General features: G+C 39.4%; 1 protein-coding gene and 1 long non-coding RNA gene across 5 annotated transcripts in view; one reads left to right on the plus strand and one right to left on the minus strand.

Moving 5' to 3' along the window:
• Window positions 1–11,874: 11,874 nt before the first annotated feature.
• Window positions 11,875–15,893, minus strand: LOC121490750. Its single transcript, XR_005987760.1, has 2 exons — window positions 15,633–15,893; window positions 11,875–15,289 (listed from the first exon to the last, which is right to left on the minus strand). It is a non-coding gene; the product is annotated as an uncharacterized LOC121490750 (long non-coding RNA).
• Window positions 15,753–21,390, plus strand: part of VRK2 (VRK serine/threonine kinase 2) — a 113,095-nt gene continuing 107,457 nt past the window's right edge. For 2 of the 4 annotated variants that reach the window (XM_041754720.1, XM_041754721.1), the window contains exons 1-2: window positions 15,753–16,721; window positions 18,168–18,308. In XM_041754720.1, the coding sequence (XP_041610654.1) occupies window positions 18,173–18,308 (136 nt within the window). In that variant the 5' untranslated portion in view covers window positions 15,753–16,721; window positions 18,168–18,172. Of the gene's footprint in view, window positions 16,722–17,610; window positions 17,629–17,739; window positions 17,852–18,167; window positions 18,309–21,390 lie in introns of those variants that run through there. The other 2 variants (XM_041754722.1, XM_041754723.1) reach the window with 2 other exon arrangements.

A 21,390-nucleotide genomic window follows, 5' to 3' on the forward strand; every position in this document is an offset into this window, starting at 1 on the left:
AAGTTTTACCAGAAACCAAATGGTTTTCACTTTTTTTCTTTTAAAAAGTTAAAAAAAAAAAACTTTTACCAGAAACCAAATGCAGATGTGAGTGAGGCCCTTGCATAGGTAGGGGTTCGTTCTGGATAAAAGATATGTCATATGGTACTCTTTAGGTGAGCCATCCTTCACTTAATCCCATGTAACACTGAACATTGTATACATATGGCAGAATTTTTAAGAGCACAGGCCCTGAAGCTAGTCTTCTAGATTCAAATTTTGTCACTGCTGCGTTCAAACTGTGTGAGCTTAGGCAAGTAACTAAACTGCTTAGAGCCTCAGTGCATCCACTGTAAAATAAGGTCAATAATATACATATATCATTTCTTTTTTAACTATTAAATGAGTTAATGCCTTTAAAGTAATTAATGAATCAATAGCTAAATATGTAGTAAGGCATTACTATTGCTAGCATGGAGTTTCCTTCTTTCATTTGAACTATCAAGAATTTGAAGGCCAATTTTAGAGAAAGCCCAAATTGAAGAACCAGACAGAGGGAGAAAATCATAGGCTAATTTTTAAATTTAAAATATTTGCTATATTTCTACCATTTTTAACTTAAATGTCTTGTATCTACCTTTGTGTTCATTGCTCAGGGCTATTCTGTGAATTCTGTTCATGCCTAAATCATGGGTTTTTTTTATTGCCTAACTTCGACCCGATGGACAGCCAAGAACTGTGATTGGAACTTTTTTTTCCTAGCTGGATTAAAGATGCCCTTCTATTTTGGATTGTTTTATCCTGGTGTTTTCAAGGTTGGTTCAGTTTACCAGAGAAAGGATGCCAGTTGGGTGGCTTTTATAAAAAAGTTAAGCTTCTGCCTAAAGACCCTCAAAAACCTTTCGCCTGCCCTTTGCAGATCACTGGCTCCCGCATTAGCCTTCACAAGTTGTGCCTCCTTTATCTAACTTTTGCTCCCATATCCTAGTCCCCTTTCATTTAATTTATAATTTGTACAAAGTATTCATCAGTTTGTAATGGTCCCTGTGATTTCAGTATAGATGACTACTCTTCAGGCATTAAATGGTGCTCCATAAAACTATCTGTAAGTGAGATAAAATGTGACTCTACTGGGGGATTTTAATACTTCAACTATTGCAAGTCTTCCCTCTTCTAGTGTACTCTGTCTTACTTGTTCCATTACATCATGGAGATGTGCAAAGTGAAAATTACCTGGTACATCTTCCCTTCTGAAAGAGTAATGGAAAAATCTTTGAATTGCTGAGATTATTGGGATGTCTATTACCTAAGAGCAGGTGTTGTCAGTGAGACCAGTGGTGTGTGTATGAGTGAGAAAGGGAGAAGAGTAGTGGGATGGTTTAGTATCTAATTTATGTAATTAATTTCTATAGCATAAAGTCATACTATATATTTAGCTAAGGAATGCTGATCCACAATACTCTTCCTATAAATACAAAACAATGAAAAATAGGCAGGTTCTATAAATAACTTGGAGGTCATGAGCAAAGCTTGTCTGTGCTGGCATATGCAGCATTTTAGGAGAGTGAGTAATGTGTGAGTAATGTTCTGTCTTATTTTTAGAATTTATGGACTTTAATAGAATAAAAGATTATTTAATAACTTTTCTTACAAGGCTGATGGGAAAAAGGGAAATCCTTGTTGACTGCTGAAGAAACATGAATCGGCAAATTTTAGTGAATTTAGGTAACCTAGAGTTGTATAGTTGTAAACTTGTATTTAAGCAAAGTAATGTTAAATAGTTGTACCATTTATGCAAATTAAGGGTACCTTTTATTCCTAACATTTTGCCTTCATACTTGTTTAGCATCTTAATTCCTTCATACTGACAGCCTAAGAGAACCAATCTGGGATGCCCAGTGACTCAGTAGAATGAGACAAAAACCTTTGTATGGAACCCAAGATATAATGTAAATATCAAATACCTCTCTGTCCAATCCCATGGACATAAATAAGATCCCATAGCATTTAAATGACATCTAGGGAAATGAGGCAGAAATGAGTAGTGGTGAGAAGACTTCAACGGAGGGAAAGCAACAGCCATTCCTGAGAGCAAAACCTCTAAGCTGACTGAATAGAAATCCATGCTTGTGTTTTAAACAACACAACAGGCTTCAGAGTTAAAGGAAACCATTGATTGTATAGTTAGTCAATTATATAAATAAAAAATTACTTTTCGTACATCTGAACCAATAGATATAAACACTGACCCCAGTACAGACAGAAATATTGACAGAACTTTCTCACATGTGCTTCAGGTAGAAAAAGAATACTGGCTCATTCTACAAGATTTATAAAAGTTTAAGTATCCAACATGGGAAGGTGACCAAAGGCAGGATAATAGAAATGGTGACATCGATAAAGAAAAAAGTCTGTGTCCTGAATAGAAATTTACTTGTATTTCCATGAATATGGTCAATATTTTTAAATAGAAGTTTTAAGTAATGGAATTGAGTGTGGCTAAATTTTTGCAAAATGTGACCAACACTACAGTATTTATCTACATGGTAGAAGAGGGAAATACCATGGCTGGGGCTTTCAAATGAAGAACTGCCTCCTAAGGACAGCAGTAACTACCTGTTGTTAAGTAGAACTCAAACAATTCCGTAATATAGGTCTTTAATCTAGATGGGAAATGTCTCAGTACTGTATCTGGGCTCATCAGCCATTTTTTAGAATTCAGAGCAGGAGAAATTGTTTTCTATCTTGAAACTTCTATTGATCCTAATTTAATGCTTTGTACTCCAGGGCTCCCAGAGAGAGGTGACACTTAAAAGGGACAAGTAATAGCATCATTTCCTGGTCTTGTCCATAGTTCCTATTTACTATAACTGTATATCAAGGGTTAGAATTAGATATTTAAAAATTCCCTTAAAATCCTGAAGAGCTTTTCAGAAACTGATTAATTTCTATTCCAATTATAAACCAAATACAGGAGAAAAATAAAAGGCAAACCTCCAGGCATGAAGTGATCACCATAATTTGCATTCCAATTTTCTTCCACCTTCAGTATCTCTCACCTTTCTGGACCACTTTCACCATTCTCTGTCTTTGGATTTAAGTTCTCAGAAATCTCTGATTTTCCCCTCTAATGTCGCTTAGGTGAGACCATTTTGCTGTGTTGTCAATTCAAGTAGAACTGACTTTTACAAAAGGAATTTTTATTAACATTATAGAAGAAAGTGTTTTTACATTGACCAAATGTAGACTTGATCAAAAGCAAGTAGTATGACTCACAGAGCTTGCGAGATCCTGCCCTGCCCTGTTTCCTTGTCTTTTGCATTTTTTCTCATGACCAGATTAAATTATTTGAATTGCTAGGCTAAGACAGACATAGGCTGCTCCCTTGTCACACTGAGGTTCTTAGGAACTTTTGTTTGTTTGATTTTGTATCAGAACCCACTTTGGTTCTGGGTTCTATTGAGCTCCTGGTCTACAGTTATCTTTCACTGTTGACTGTTACCTTTTATAGTCATCTGACTTTTCCTAAGGTATCTGGATGGAGAAGGCCCATCCCTATCTAGCCCAAAACAATGCTTTTTGAGGTTCTGAAAGAAACACCCCCACATAGCACTTACCACTGTTACATGCCTTTTCTAAATATTATTTGAGTTCAAGAGTCATTGGTTTGGTCTTCTAGTCCAAACATGTGAATGATCAGACCTTCAGATGATTCTGGTAGTCAGGCTGAGAGTCACTCCCAGCTTGCAATTCATCCCTGCAGGAATGAGACATCCTCTCCGTGCCTTTTCCAAGCTGCTGACACACAGAATGTATGAGCATAATAACATAGCTGTGGTTTTATGCCACTAAGTTTGGAGTGTTTGTCACTCCAAATGGTAACTGAAACAACTGGGGGTATAAATTTTGGAGTTCATAACACATACATTGCATTTAAAGCCTTGGGATGAGATGGAATGAAAAAAGATAAATGTATGTGCCCTGAGCAGAGACTGAGCAGTGACAGACTAAGCACAGCAGATTTAGAAGGAATAGCCAGTGGGCTGAAAGAGCACCCAAAAACTATGGTGTCATGAAAGTGCAAGGAAGAGAGAACTGAGATAGGAAGTGATGCATTTTTTGATAATGAGACCAAGAATATGATTGTCAATTTCCTTCCTTCCCTCAGAGTGACTGACTTCAGCTGGTTGGCTTCAGTAGGAATGGAGAGAAAAAAAAATCATTGACAGGTCAAATAAAGATAACTTTAAACACATTTTGAAATGATATTTAAAATAATTACTTAGACTTCCAATCATTAATGCTCACCACCAGCATCTTCTAGCTGTAATTTCCATAATTAATGTGTAATCCAAATGATAGCCAGGTGCTTCCCAGTTCTTCAAGATCTAGACAAAAGGAACTCAAGGCCATTTCCTAAGTTTTCTGTAGACTTTCTCCATAAAAACACCTTGTGTTTCTATTCTTGTGGCTACCTTGGACTACTGCTTCTTCATGTGCCATCTCTGATCTAAGTCAAACACGCACGGATATGGAACATGGACTCTTCAATTTACACACTCATTCATACAAACTGAAAAAAGTGAAAAGAAGGTGGAAGAGGAGTTAAGATCATAGCAACGCAAACAACTTGGAGTGGAACAGTTGACATCAGTCTATTATATAATTATATATATTATATATTATATATATATATAAATATATATTATATATATATATAAAATTTAAGTTCAATTTGCTAACATATAGTATAACACCCTAGATATCAGGTCTTGGTTAATTCTTTGCCCGTCCTACATGCAATGTTTACCTCCTCTGGCATCCAGTCTCACACCATCTCTCAGGTTGATCTCTCTTCCACCATCTATCTTGCTTCCTCCTCTTTCCTCCTGGAAAATTCCAGGAACACCACATCATTTTTTAATTCTACGGAGCAAATTTCCCTTCGAGGTGTTCAGCAAATGAAATTCCCTTTCACAGGAGGTGGTATGGTTACGAATAGATAGAAACCCTGCTCTTACTTTTGCTTCATTTTTAATGTTTTTTCCCCCAGGTTTTGGTTACTTTACTCAGAAAGTTTTCCTGGTGTATGTTCTGACTTTTGCATATTTGAAAATATTGCTATTTTTGCCTTCATGCATAAGGATAACTTGACTGTTTTAGCATTCTAAAGTCACAGTCATTTTATTTACAACTCTGTGGTTGACACTCCTTTTCCTTCTTTCACTTCGTGTCATAGAGAAAAATCTTTGCGGGCAATCTAATTTTGCAAGGAAGTAGATTTTTGCACTAAAATTTTTGAATGTTTTCCCTCATCATTAAAGTTTATTATTTATCCATTCCTTTGAATTTTAAAATAATTTTATATGTTTATCTTCTATGTAATTGACTTTGCTTTTTTGGATATAACAGATTGGGTTAATTTCATCTTTGGTTTATAATTTAGAGTTATGTTATTTATCTCTCTTTCTTTTGGTATGAGTTTTTTTTTTTCTAGAATATTTGTGGTAGTCAGAATAATGACCTCCATCTCCAAAGATCTCAGTGCTTTAATCCCTGGAAACCAACCTGAGACTATGTTACTTTATGTGGCAGAAAACATTTTGCAGATATGATTCTGTTAAGGATCTTGAGATAGGAAGATCATCCTGGATTATCTGGGTGAGCTGAATTTAAGCAAAAGGATCCTTCTAAGAGGAAGCAGGAAGATTAGACTGAGAGAAATATTGAAAGATGCTCCTATACTACTGGCTTCGAAGATGGAGTAGGAGCCACAAGACAAGGAAATTGCAGGCAGCATGTAGAAGCCAGAAAAGTTCTAGAGGCTCTAGAAGGAACAGAGACCTCCTGACACCTTGATTTTAGAATTTCTTTCTTTTTTTTTTTTTAATGGCCCTTGTGGGTCAGTTCCTGAGATGGGGACCACTGGGCGAGCAGTGGGTGGTTTTTTTTTTTAATTTTTTAATTTTTTTAATTTAAGATAGTCACACACACACAGAGAGAGAGAGACAGAGAGAGAGAGAGAGAGAGAGAGGCAGAGACATAGGCAGAGGGAGAAGCAGGCTCCATGCACCGGGAACCCAACGTGGGATTCGATTCCGGGTCTCCGGGATTGCGCCCTGGGCCAAAGGCAGGCGCTAAACCGCTGCGCCACCCAGGGATCCCAATTTTGGAATTTCTAATCTCCAGCCTGGTAACAGAATACATTTTATTACTGAAGTCATAATTTTGTGGTAATTTGTTAAACAGTAATAGGAAACTAATATGTATTATCCTCAATTTCATAGTTAAAAATCTCTTATTTGATTTTATTGTACATATGAATAAAAAATTTATAATGGTCTTGTTTATTGTAATAATTTTTTTAAAAGAAGGTAGTTTTTATTTTTCAAAGAAGGAATGGAGTCTAAATTATAGACTCTATCCTAAAATGTAGTAATTTTTCTAGTTTGGCATCTACAGAGGGCTCTCTGTGCTTTCCTAATCTTGTTTTATGAGGCAAATAGAAACAGAAATAATTTTTAATCTGATATGATTTTCCTGCTAGTATCCTTCCTGTCTAGATCTAGTGATAAATGGAAAAAGTTATAACATAGTGGTGTAATTCTGATGTCTTTCCAAATCTCAAGGTTTCTGGAACAACTCTTTCTTCTCTTATAGAAATAAAGTAATTCAAGCTCTGATCCAACATGAGTGCAGATAATGTAGTTGTTTCTCAAATAATTCCTGACGATTCCAGGTAAGTTCTTATAAATTTTAATGACCACTTGCCACCTATCACTATGAATCACTTAGAGAATAATTAATTACTCAGGAGCTAACTGTGATCTTAAAATGTAGATAGTATCAGGTCATTCCCTTGTTCAAATTCTTCAGCAGCTCCTCATCTCACTTAGGAAAAAGACAAAAATGTTTAGACTCACAAACTGTAGCATTATTTGTTCTCTGCCTACGTCTCCAGGACCATCCACTACCATTATCTCTTAACCATCGTCCTCTTGGGGTCTGGAACACACCAGCTTTCTTCCTACCTCAGGACTGTGCATACATCCTTCTCTCCTTGGAGTGTGCTTCCTTCTTCCTTCTGCCTCCTGACAACCCATCATCCTGCAGGTCTCTTGTCAAGTGCCATTCCCTCAAAGGTTTCCCATGACCTTGCCTGCCAATTGGAATGAGCTCTTCCTGGTACAGGGTCTAAGAGAATCCTATAAATTTTCTCAATGATTATTTAATATCTGTCCCCTCCATAAGGCTCTGACTTGAGGAAGGCGAGGACTCTGCCTATCTCCAGAGCCAAGCTCAAGTAATATTCGAGTAAGTGAAGGAATCTGCATTGCTTTCTGGCTTCTACATGGGGACTTTTGGCCATTTCATTTCACCCTCTGTTTTATTCTATTAATGTGTCTTAGCCTCAGAGCATGTCTACAAACTCTCATCTTTGTTTCTTTGTCCCTATGGCAATGCTAAAGGAAGGCTGACACCAGGTTGCAAAGTTGGCTTTTTTTTTTTAACTTCATTTATTCATTCAGAATATTTACTGAGCAGTTATACATCAAGTACTATTATAAATGTTTGATGGTTCTGTCTTGGTGCAGGGAGCCGGGTGCTATGTTGCCAGCCCACTGCTCCATGAGGCCTTGCGGTACCAATGATTTGATCTAGATGTTTGTACCATTATCATTGAGGTTGTGATTCTGATGATGCAATGCATGGATTTCACTCTCAACCTTAATATCTTCACATTTCAAAGCTGGTGGTATTAACTGGTCAGTGTTTCATTTATTGCATTATTATTTTAGTATTATTTATTTTTATTTTATTATTATTTTTTAAAATTGTATTTAAATTCAATTAGTTAACATATAACTGGTTATATAACCATATAATATAACCATATAATTATTGGTTTCAGAGATAGCAGTCAGTGATTCATCAGTCTTATTGTAACAGCCAGTGCTCATTACATCACATGTTCTTTTTTTTTTTTTTTTTAAAGATTTTCTTTATTCATGAAAGACAGAGAGAGAGAGAGAGAGAGAGAGAGAGGCAGAGACACAGGCAGAGGGAGAAGCAGGCTCCATGCAGGGAGCCTGACATGGGACTCCATCCCAGGTCTCCAGGATCAGGCCCTGGGCTGAAGGCGTTGCTAAACCGCTGAGCCACCCAGGCTGCCCTCACGTGTTCTTCCTAATGCCAATCACCCAGTTTACCCTGTCCCCCACCCCTCTCCCCTACAACGACATTGCTCTTTTAAAAGAGGATGTTTGGCATTGATACTCTATGCTGTCCTTCAATGTAGATCCACCTGTTTAACTTTTAACAGAAATGCCTCCAAGTTTCTTTGTATGGTCAGTATTCATTTCTACTTTGGTGCTAATGTAGAATTGTTTTTCCTCTTTCCACTTTAAAAATATATTGGGCATTGTGATTAGAATTTGAGAGCAGGGAAATAAAAATCTGCTCTTGTCATTATCTTGCCCAGAAGCTTCCAAAGATTTCTTCACCAAACTATGGTCTCTATACACTCTCTCTTGCCTGTTGTCTATCAGTTTATTTTTGTTATGAGTAGGGACTGAATTCCAGGAAATTATTATGTATATTAAAAACTCAAGAGTATCCATAGAGCATGAAATATCCTGTAATAGATTGTCCAGATAGCTTCAGAGGAAGATTTCATGAAGCTAGTAACATTTGCATTTCATAGTTGATTGAGTACCCTTGTGAAATGAACGAGCACTGTCGTGAATGCTTCACACTGTTGATTCACTCCAATATATTGGCATTTGAATGTTCATCACCCCTATCAAATCAATTCAGCATTACTAACTTCACTTCGAGGGAATGGGATTTTTGTAGCCTTCTCCATAACTTGGCAGAAGAGAAGAAAGCTCCATGAGATATAAAAGAGTGTTAGAATTCCTCCATTTTATTAGTGAATTCAAGTAGCATCAGATGAAACCCAACCACATATCTGTGAAAATATGAAACACTAGGTATGGATAGCATTCGGGTATAAAATGAGATTACTGTGTAAAAAACACTATCCTCAAAATAGATTTGTTCTTTTGAACTGAATCATTGGAGAATAATATTGGAAAGAAGAACTTCCAACACTGGTTATGGCTGTTATCCATTAGAATGACTTCATAGATGTGGCTTATAAATATCCTATTAAACATCCTTGAATTTTTCTCCTATACTCCAGAGATAGCTAAATAAAGCATGGTCTTTCCAGAACAGAGATCAACACAATATATCATTAATTTTATACAAATTTAATCATTAATTTTATACAACTGCTTCCTTGAAGTGGTTCCAATTATGATCGTTTCTTGTCCAGTATAATCCTAAACAAAAACTTAGAATATATGTAACATTGAATTTCATTTTCCACCAAGAAAAGGGAATATATTTGGGATATAACTTTATTAATATAATATTAAGGGATTTAATTTTATTATTTTGAACCCTTCATATTGAAGAAGAAAATATATACCCTTTTAAACTATAAAGTGCCTATATTCTACTGGATACTTAATTTCTTCCCTTAAAACTTAAAAAAAAAAAAAAAAACAAGGGATCCCTGGGTGGCGCAGTGGTTTGGCGCCTGCCTTTGGCCCAGGGCGCGATCCTGGAGACCCGGGATCGGATCCCACGTCGGGCTCCCGGTGCATGGAGCCTGCTTCTCCCTCTGCCTGTGTCTCTGCCTCTCTCTCTCACTGTGTGCCTATCATAAATAAATAAAATTTAAAAAAAGTTAAAAAAAAACAAATGTGATAAGGCAGTGAGTGTAACATTGATTTCATTTTGTAGAGATAACATGCATGGATTTTTCTTTGTTGTAGTAGGTAAAGTATGGTATAAGTCTGAAATAAAATATTAATCTACTCCTATCTTTCCTATTCCACATCCTGAGATAACTCAATGTTATCAGTATCGGGATGGTGTCTATTCTCCACATCCTTTTCTATGTTCATACCAATGAAATTATTAATACAAACTTTATATACATATATATGTGAAAGTATATGTGAAATATGTGAAAATATCTAAGGCGATATAAGAAATAAATGAAATCTACTATAAAATTATTATAATCTGAAGAATATGGCATGGGCTGAGGAATAGACCTTTCACATACACAGCTCTCTGTACTCTGGATGGCTAACACACGTGAGCATGTAGGGTTGGTCTCCTGCTTGAGTTGCCAGTGATTCTCCATCGTCTGTAGTAACACTGTCTAGCAGAACTTTCTATGATGGTAGAAATATTCTATAATTTGTTCTGTCCAATAAAGTAGCCTCTAGCTACGTGTGGCCACTGGGCACTTGAAATGTGGCTCATGAAACTAAAGTACTGAATTTTTAATTGTGTTTAATTTCAGTTAATTGAAATGTAAATGGTCACAAGTGATTTGTGGCTCCAGGACTGGATTGGACAATTTTATAACTTCAAACCCAAACTCCTTGTTAAGCATTTAAGAACCTCCGTCATTTTATCTCAACCTGGGCTCAAAGCTTATAAGGCCTAAGAATAAAAACTGAAGAGGGTTGTGCTGGTAGTACGTGAAAGGCAAGCCCAAAAGCATGGCTGACATCACTCGTGGGTAAACTGTCCTCACCTCGCCTTTGAATACATCAACTCTATTCTTATTGAAAGCCCAGCTTCTGCTTAAAAATCATTCAGCTAGTTCCCCTTCCTCTTTTTCAAGCTCATGTTTTTGATTATTGCAGGCATGTTAGTCAGGAAGAGAGAGGATGTAAAGTGTGAATATAGTCTTATGGTTAATTAAGCTTTTATGATGCTTGTATCAGGGGAATGGACAGGGTAGGACTAACATCATTTTGGCTAGCTGTATTAGGTTTTACCATGTTCAATTGTTTGAGAGATAATTTGATACATACTTACCTCCAATTGTTTGGCAGCAGGGCTCTACTAATTAATATCTCTGGAAAAGATTTTATCAAGCCTGTTGACATATTGACAGATGACATTTTAAATTATTTTTTTGTATCCTCGTCTTTCACTTATATGGACAATCAAGACTACAGTTTTGAGACAATAAGTTGAAATGGTCTTAATCGTAGAGAATGCAAAGGACACAGATACTTGGTCTGATTGTATATCTGATAGCTTTGAGATTCCACTTATCTGAATACTATTATTTTCAAAATTTCTATGTCATAACTGCTTAGCTCTTATGCGTGCAAATGGCCTCCTGGATTTTTATAAAACAAAAACTAGCTCTTCTTTGGCAGGCAAAATGTTTCCAGTGAAGTGATCTCCTTTTTTTCACATTAAATTACAAAGATTGGATTTTTCTAAATGTTTTGTCTATGCAACATCTTTAACACTTTAATTGATGTGAAATGATCTTGGCCTTGTAAGGTGTGCTCACTGAATGGCTAGGTTTTTCTTTTTGATTTGAACAAGTATAAGCATTTCATAGCACCTGGTTCTTTGAAAAGCAAAACCCAAGCCATACCTACAATGTTGGCACACCGCCAAGAAAGTCCTTTGGTGTGTGTGTGTGTGTTTGTGGTGAATCACTCATAGTCTGTAAGATCTATCAAAATAGCTTTGTTTGAAAGCCTTGTTTTCCCTGTTTTTTTTTTTTTTCTGATGACTCATACTTCAGTGCTTCATGTCTAGATTCTCTTTTCTTTCTTGTTTCTCATCATGTTCATTCAGAAGACGCTCTTTCACTAGTTCCAAAATTTGTATTTCTATATTCTGTCAGTTTTCATCTTGAAACATACACACAGCAATATGCTCTGAATCATAAAATTCTGCATTAAAACCCAACACTTAAGAAAACCCCACATATTCTCAATACAGGTTTACCTGCACTTCTGTTCCCATTTTTATTTATGACAAATTTATTAACATTTTAAATTCATTGCCACTTGAAACTTTATTTCATCTGTTAGGAAGATTTTGGCTGCAAGAAACATAAAAAGAATCAATGCTAAGAGGCTTAAGCAATAAGGACATTTAACACTTCACAGAAGAATATGAAAAGTACGGTGGCTTCAGTGTCAGTTGAATGAGTGATTCAATGAAAGTCTCAACAAATCAGGTTCTTCCCGTCATTCTCCTCAGCCATTCTTTTCTTTTAAGTCAATTTCACTGAGGCATAATTTACATATCATAAAATTCATTAATCTTAAGTGTACAGTTAGATGAGTTTTTACAGATGTATACTCCTGTAATCATCATTACAATCAAGAAATTAAACATGTCTGTCATTCCAAAAAGTTCTACTAGCCCCTTTGGAATCAATCCACCACTTCAAACCAATTCTTGGGAATTTCAGAGGAATTTTATGATACGTATTCTTTTATGTTTTCTTTCCTTTATACAGTGCTGCGCTTTTGGGATCCATCCAGATTATTGCTTGTGTTAGTAGTTTGTCCCTTTTTATTGCTGAGTGATATTCCATTGTGTAGGAGATATATTATATACCACAATCTGTTTATCCATTTACTTCTGGATGGGAATTTGAGCTGTTTTCAATTTTTGGCTATTACCTAAGACGCTGCTATAAACATCTACATACAAGTCTTTGTGTAGATATAGTTTTACATTTCTCTTAAATATCTAGGAACATGAATGCTGGGTTGTATGCTAATTATACATTTAATATATTAAGAAACTGACAAATTGCTTTCTGAAGTGGCTGTAGCACTTTGGATCCCCATGAGCGAAGAAAGAGAATGTCTGTTTTTTCATATATCTACCAAAACTTGGTATCTTAACAGGGCTTTTTGAAGATCAAATGTTTTTAATTTTGATGAAATTAATTTGTCAAGTTCTTCTTTTAGGCTTTTAGCTTCTTTGGGAACATTCTAATTATATAAACTCAAAGATCACAAAGATTTATCAATTCTAAGACCATAAAGGGTTTCTCCTAGGCCTTCTTCCAAAAGTTTTATAGCTTTAGCTCTTGCATATAGATTTAGGTCCACGATCAATTTTGGGTCAAGTTCTAAATGAGGTGTGAGTTAAGGGTTGAGTTTCTCTTTTCTTCTCCCCCCCCCCTTTTTTTTGGATATGTGAGTAAATATTCTAACCTCACTTGTTGAACATTTTGACATTTGTGGTGTATTAGATTTATAATTTGTACCCCTATGTTCACAAGATGACTGGAGAAATTTTAGACATCACATCAGGAATGATATCCAGAAGAGAACATTTCTTTATATAAGTATCCAGAAAGCTTTTCTTTGCCTCTACCTATATTTCATATATACATACTGTCTAAACCAATCACTGGGAAAGGAATGGTACCATCATGATTCCTTTTATTCATTTAACAGGAATATGGTGTGTTTTCTCTATTTGTATCATAGGGACTGGGAATTATTTTTGACAAAGGGTAAAAAATGTTGCCTTCCCATGGAACATACAGTTTACTGAGGAAGACTATTTGTCTATTTTCTGAATAAAGAAGTTACCTGTATAATATGTTGTTGTACAACACTAAGTACTGAGAGGAAAAAAGGAAAGGGGGCTATGAAGTATTTATTGTTGGTAGGTTAGAATTTGAGTTGGGGTGATGAAACAAAAATGTCTCCCTGAGTTGTCTTTTGAATAAAGACCTGAAGAAAGTGATAGAGTAAGGCCATAGAGATACTCTGACATTTACAGAATTTGGTAATAGTTGATTTTTGGTCATCATAACTTGGTGGAGATAGACTGCTAGGGAGGCCAGGGATGCTGCTAAATATCCTATCTACGGGAGACAGACCACCTCTGGACAACCCCCAACACCCAACAAGGAAGCATGTGGTCCAAATGTCAATATTGTCAGGGTTGAAAAACGCTGTTTTAAGTCACAGTAAGGATTGGCTTTTATTGAATAACTTGGAATGACACTAAAGTATTTTTAACGGAGGAAGGATGTAATTTAGGCTTCTAAAAATATCATTTAGCTGTTTGCTGTGAACAGACTGAAGGCATTGAAGGGTAGAAAACAAGACAGCATTTAGAAAGGTACAACAGTTATCCAGGAAACACATGATGGTTTGAACCAGGATGGTGGCAGTAGGGGTGATGAGAAATGATGGATTCTGGATGTAATTTGAAGGTTGAGCTACAGAATTTGCCAAGTACCCCAGACTGAATGTGTGTCCCCCCACATTCCTATGTTGAAACCTAATCCCCAATCTAATGGTGTGAAGAGATAGGGTCCTGGAGGTGATTAGGTCATAACCTTCCTAGCCTTAAGAACCGTGAGAAATAAATTTCTGTTGTTTTAGAGCCACCAAGTCTGTGGTGTTTTGGTTTAGTAGCCTGAACAGACAAAGACACAACTATATTCTCTATATAAGTATGAAGCCAAGAGCCATGTATGACCCCCTCAGGAGTAACCTATTGTGGTTGGTGCTGGAGCTGCATCTTCCCAAAGAAATTAACCTGGGAAAGTGGGTAGAAACCTGAATAAATCTGGAATGTGAGAAAAAAAATGCCCATATGGATGTTTGGCTAGGCAACCGATAGCTTCTATTATATATATATCTTATGGAAATAGGAATGGACATTATTGGATCACTGAAGGACTACCTTAAAAAATGCAATTATTCTACAGGTAGACTACTGAATTTCTTTATAAAGGCTCTTAAATCCATAGCACCAAGTGCTTAGGAAATGTTTTCTGATGTCCTCTTTCATTTGGTGATAGATGTAGGAAGTCCTAAAACCTTATTCCATCAGAGTCACTCAAGGTCTTTGATTTTTCCTTTCAGTTTGCACCCCAGGTTAATTACTGGCTTCCTACATAGGATGTTGACATATTGTTTAACGATTGTTTTTGGAGCATTTATTTTGTCTACAGTGAAATATTAGAGGCTCGCTAGGAGTCTTTATTATGTGTTAGAAAACCACTTAATTCATTTCTCTCACTTAAGTATCATCACAATTTCATAACTAACAGCCTGCTCGAGGTCCTCTCTGACCAAACTCGACTCGGGCTCTCCAGAACTCCTTTTCAACCGGGGATGGCCTTTGACTCCCATGTTCTCTCTACATTGTCCACTTTTAGTGAGGATCCTGCTAAGTCAGGCCCAAATCTCCCATCTAACCACAACCCTCTGTATCTGAGTTCTCCATCCTCCCCCAGCCCCCAGGTGGGTTCTGATCGCCCTGGCCCGTCTTCAGCAAGAATCCTGTTAGCTCGGGATCCCTGGGTGCCGCAGCGGTTTGGCACCTGCCTTTGGCCCAGGGCGTGATCTTGGAGACCTGAGATCGAATCCCACGTCGGGCTCCCGGTGCATGGAGCCTGCTTCTTCCTCTGCCTCTCTCTCTGTGACTATCATAAATAAATAAAAATTAAAAAAAAAAAAAAGAATCCTGTTAGCTCAGTGTAGCCAGACTGCTCCCCTCATCTCTGACATTTCCTCAATAATTTTCCATGCCCTGACCCCCCCCACCCCCTCCCCACCCCCACTTGGCCATAAAGTCCCACTTTGTGCTGTCTTCGGCACTGAATGCAGCTTGCTCCTATTGCAATAGTTTGGAATAAAGTTTTCTTTACCATTTTAACAAGTGTCATTACAATATTTTTTCTTTCGCATCCATTATAACCTAAATAATAACTATGGGTATTTCCAGTCTGCAAAAAAAAAAAAAAAAAAAAAAAAAAAAAAAGCCACCTGAATTTCTGTAAAGTAATTTCGTTGAGTGAAGGTCATCCCACCAGAGGTCTCGAGCCAGTAGCCTGAGAACTGGATCGGTCCGGGCCCCGGGGGTCTCTCCGGGCTTCTGGCCGCAGGGGCCTGGCCCACGGCACTCGCAGGTGCGTGTCGTTAGGGCTCGCGCACGGGTCTGCAGCCCGAGGCCCGGAGAGCGCGGGACCCGAGTCCTGCACGGATGCACCGCGGGGACCCGACGGCCCAGCCTGCAGCCCCCGGCGGGCCGCCTCGGGGCACCCACGCGGCGCCCTCTCCGCGCAGCCCCCGTCCCCCGGGGCCGGGCGCGGAACACGCGGCTGGGGGCGGGCGCGCGGACGTCAGCCGGGCCCTTCCGAGGGCCGGCGCGGGCGGGACCCGCCTCCCCGCGGGATTGGAGGCCCGCGGCCCCGCCCGGCCCCAGGAGCCCGCCCGCCCCGGTTCCCGGGCCCCGGGCGCCGCGCTCTCCGCCCGCCCCGCAGCCCCGCGAGGAGCCGCCGTCGGAGCGAGCGCCCGACCTCCCGCGCCGCGCAGGCCCCGCTTCCGCGCCTGGTCGCCCGCCAGGTCCTAACTCCCGCCGACCGCCGTCGGAGCGAGCGCCCGACCTCCCGGGCCGCGCAGGCCCCGCTTCCGCGCCTGGTCGCCCGCCGGGTCCTAACTCCCGCCGGCCGCCGTCGGAGCGAGCGCCCGACCTCCCGGGCCGCGCAGGCCCCGCTTCCGCGCCGGGTCGCCCGCCGGGTCCTAACTCCCGCCGACCGCCGTCGGAGCGAGCGCCCGACCTCCCGGGCCGCGCAGGCCCCGCTTCCGCGCCTGGTCGCCCGCCGGGTCCTAACTCCCGCCGGCCGCCGTCGGAGCGAGCGCCCGACCTCCCGGGCCGCGCAGGCCCCGCTTCCGCGCCTGGTCGCCCGCCGGGTCCTAACTCCCGCCGGCCGCCGTCGGAGCGAGCGCCCGACCTCCCAGGCCGCGCAGGCCCCGCTTCCGCGCCGGGTCGCCCGCCGGGTCCTAACTCCCGCCATCCGGCGCCCCCTTCGCCTCTCGGCCGCCCCGAGCTGGGGCCGGGTCCGCCTGTCGCCGGTGCGGAGGGAGCTTGGGGCGGGCGGGAGGGGAGGGAGGGGTTGCAGACGCCGGGGGCTCGCGGGGTTGGGGCTCGGCCGCCTTGGGCCCCGCGCACGGCCCCGCGCGTGCTCAGGCCTCGGGACACCCGGGAAGGGACCCGACGCGGAGGGGCCGCCGCCGCCCGGGGCCGCGCCCTGGAGGTGCAGTGGAGCGGCCCCTTCCAGCTCCGAGTTCCGATGCCCCCGGGCTGTGCTGTGGCCCCGCTGAAAAGTTGTTCTTTGCAGACTTTAGGTTTTCAGTCCGCAAATATGTATTGGATGTCAGTATGTATAAAGCATGGGGGGGGGACCCTCCCCCCAATCCCCCCCCAAACGCCTGAGGCCCTGCTGCCCTCGTGGAGGTGAGGTCAGTCCCCTTAGAGCCGCAGCCCGGCTCCCAGACCCTAGGGCCTTGGTTTGAGTGAAGGAGGGAAGCCTCATTAAAGGAACAGAAACTGAGAAAATTGGGAAGATCATACAACGAAAACTTTACAGGAACTTCCAGCTCGGTAGCACTCAACCAGCGCTGCTAAAATTTTTTTTTTTTTTTTTTTTGGAAATTCTTAGAGGATTGCAGTGAACCCTCGCATTTAAATTAGTTTCAGGAAGAGGAGCTCTGTGTGTGTGTGTGTGTGTGTGTGTGTGTGTGTGTGTTTCCCTATGCAGTTTTCTCTTCCAGCCAAAAGTCTTTTCATTGTGAAATTACACAAACCTGTGATTACTTATTATTGATTAATTCCCTAAGGCAGGGCAATTTTCACTTTGGTGAGGATGGGGGAGACACAGGGTATACAGAAACAAGAGTAGAGGGCCGGCCTTGAAGCTGCCTGGTGGCCTGGTGCTCTGAGAAGTCACATGTCCTTGACAATTCCAGGCTCATTTAACAGGTATTTTCCTGAGTACCTCCTCTGTGTGGGTAGTGTGACCTGCTGTGCTTGGTGATGGTCTTTGTTGCCATTGCCCATGCTTTCCTAATCCAAAGCTGTATTCTCTCCTAGTGGCCAAAGACCTCACCTTTGATGCTTAACCTTTCTCAACGAAAGGAGTATTTGCACGTATATGAAACTTATTTTCTCTTCTTCCTCCGGAATTGCAAACTCATTTCTTAAGGTATGTTTTGCACCGTTAGTAGGTATTCTAGACTCCCCTGAATGAATTTTGGAAATGTCACTTGAAGTTCAAAAGGTTGGTTGGTTGGTTGGTTTTTAGATGCTAGTCTTTTTTAGGCTAGTATTTCGGTATTATAATGTATGTGAAATTCCAGTTTGAATATAATGTGTGGGCTTTCCCAAGTCTGATTGACTTCATAATCTTAACCGGTAGGAACCTGGAAAAGTGCCCCATAGAAGATGTTTTGAGAAATGTATTTTAATTGTACTTTTTTTTTTTTCTTTCTAATTGCTTATCTCACTCTTTCTGCCAACAGAAGTGATGCCACCAAGAAGAAATGAGAAATACAGACTTCCTGTTCCACTTCCAGAAGGCAAGGTTCTGGATGATACGGAAGGAAAGCAATGGGTGCTGGGCAAAATGATTGGCTCTGGAGGATTTGGATTGGTATATTTAGGTAAAGTATAACTATAAGTTACTTGGTATTCTTGTATATGTGACTGGAATGTGCTTACTTAGTATTTTGAAAATTGAAACTTTGAATTACAATAGAATTCATAAATGCACTTTATTAAGTAAATGAGGCTTGTTAGTGTTTACTAGAATGTCTGGTTTAAGACATCACTGACCCCCTTCGTTGCCGTCCGTGTTTTTTTGAATGAATGAGTCCTAGAAGTCCTTTCAGAGCCTAGTTACAAAGCCCATGAAACAAATGTTAATGTTCTTTTGTTGAGAGTGTGTTTTCCTGGAAACATTGCTTTTTAGCTCAGAAACCAGAACTGTATAAATCCAAACACTGTGAATCTTAATCATTAATATTTAAGGAATACAGGGTTGCGGCCATTTCTTAACTAAGCTTCACTAGAGAATTGAGTCTTAATAACTCAAGGCTTCTGTTGTGTGGAATGAATTAACTTTTGTCCTGTGCATCTAGATGGTACTAGTCATTTGCCATCCTTGATAAATGACAAAATAGACTCTCAAAATTATTTCTTGTGTTCTTTGGTACAGATAAGGAGCTCTAATTGAGTGTATTTTTATACTAGATTTGAAAGTTTTTAAATTACATTGAATTTAAAAGGATCTTTCAGGGCTACCTTAAATCTGTAGTTTAACGATCAGAACTATCCATTACATGACTGGATTTAATGAATAAAATAAGATAAATATTAGTGATTTAAAAAATTACCCTCAAGGATAAATTCTCCTAAATGGATTGACTCATTACATTTGTTCTTATAGGAGTTTAAGAAGCTGGGAAAAGACCTCCATTGGGGGAATCTTGAATTCCTTATTAAACATTTGAGACAATAGGGAAAGAAAGAGTTTCCCTACTCTTCTAGGTTTGAGATCTGGGTTTATGAAAGAAACTGACAATAGGAGAAAAAGTATACATATTTACTAATCTTTAATGTTATGTGCACACAGATATCACAGGAAAAAAGTGAATATCCCAAAAAGCAGTGAGATGTGAGAACTTATACACATAGGGAGTATTGTCTTGGAGAAGGAGAGGGAATGGAGACCACTTAAAGGGCAGTAAATGATCTTTAGGAAAGATGAATGGGCCTTTAGGAGAATAGATGGGGGATATGATAGTTTGTGACAAAGTTTGGCAACTTCTAATCTCTTGTGATAAGAATTAGTTTTTTCCGGTTGATGAAACTTCCCTGAAGGGAATTTATAACAGTTGAGTCTTTTTTGGAGAATCTGTCTTTATGCAAATAAAGGGAGTTTGGAGAAAGCCTCTCCCTGCATTTGTTCCTTTTCAGGTGCTCTCAGCCCAAGATAATCCTTAATGCTGAAGAGGCATATTTTAGAAATTAGGCATATTTCATCACCCTTCACCAACATGTTTCATGGATCACAATGGATAAAGCTCCTTTTCTGAGAAAGTTGTCATTTTGAGCGAATGAATGAAATGCAGTAAAAAAATAATTCATTATTAATCATCTCAGTGTCTAATCAAATTGGAAAGGTAAGACCAACACACACAAAAATGTATGGATTAGAGAACAGTTTTTTCATCGAAAGAGTTTGAACTTGGGTGTCTGGGTGGCTCAGTTAAGCATCTGCCTTTGGCTCAGGACATGATCTCAGTGTCCTGGGATTGAGCCCCACATTGGGCTCCCAGGGAGCTGCCTTCTCCCTCTCCCTCTTCTCTGTTGCTCCCCCTGCATGCAGGCACTCTCTCTCTTTCTGTCAAATAAATAAAGTATTTTAAAAGATTCAAAAAAAGTTTGAACTTGCTTGGAAAGTGCTATAATGAGAGTGACAAGCAGCACTGTTCAATAGAAATGTAATGCAAGCCCCTTATATAATTTAAAATTCTCTAAGAGCCACATTAAAAAAAATAAAAAGGTGAAATTTATTTCAGTGATATATATTATTTAATCCATTATACCTAAAATGTTATTATTCCAACATGTTATCAATATTTTTTTTAAAAAAGGAATTGTTTTTAGTTTACAGTCTTTAGAATCCAGAATGTATCTAGTCCCATTTTAAGAGCTAAATCTCTGTGTATAGCTAGTGGCTACCATATTGGACGGTATAGGTAAATACTCTAAGAGTATACTTAGAGTCCACAGAGAGTAGAATTCCCCATAAAATAAGTGTTGACTGAGACTTTGAATTAGTGAATTCTCTTGTATAGTAAAGAGCTAAGATCTCTAGTAGATAATCTTGACTCAAAGCCAGGGATAAGGAGTTGAATAAATTTTTGTTGTTTCTGAGTTATAGGTTTGGATCCCATAGCTTATTAGTTATACTTTTAGATTTCTAATATTTGAATTATTTGAATAATTTCAAAGAAATACGGAAAAGCATTGATTGTAATGATCTTATCCATTTTCTTTTTAAAAAATGTAATATATGAAATGTTAATGTGTATTTAAATTTAAGTGCATTTTAAAAATTAAGTGTAGGTCTATACACACACACATATATATTCACTACTTGTGTGGTTCGTGTTTTGAAAAAGAAATTTGCTCAGGCATTTGATTTATTTGCCCCTGTTTTGAAAAGGTCTGTGCTTCTTTCGGTCTAAGTATGTGTCAGTTATTTTTTACTTATTTTTTCTCATTATCAAAATAATATTTATTTTACAGTTTTTTTAAAGATTTATTAATTTATTTTAGAGAAGATAGCATGAGCATGAGCAGGAGGGGTAGAGGGAGAGGGAGAGAGAATCTCAGGCAGACTCCACACTGAGTGTGGAGCCTGACGTGGGCTGGATCTCACAACCCTATGATGACAACCTGAGTGGAAACTGAGAGCCTTACACTTAACCAACTTTGCCACCCAGATGCCCCTATTTTATTATTTTTAAGATTCCATATATTATGCTGTATCCTCTACTATCTGAATGTTAGAACCTGGATCCTGGGAGTATTAGCAAGTGCACACCACTGGGGAAACATTTTGAAGAAATATTTAGCTATTTTGAGGAAGAGGCTCCATACTTCAGAATGCATAATAAAGTTGTGTATATCAAATGTCGTCATTGTTCCATCCAGACTGGCACTTGTGTATCATAG

The sequence above is a fragment of the Vulpes lagopus genome, chromosome 5, assembly GCF_018345385.1.
Source record: "Vulpes lagopus strain Blue_001 chromosome 5, ASM1834538v1, whole genome shotgun sequence".
Taxonomy (NCBI): Eukaryota; Metazoa; Chordata; class Mammalia; order Carnivora; family Canidae; genus Vulpes; species Vulpes lagopus.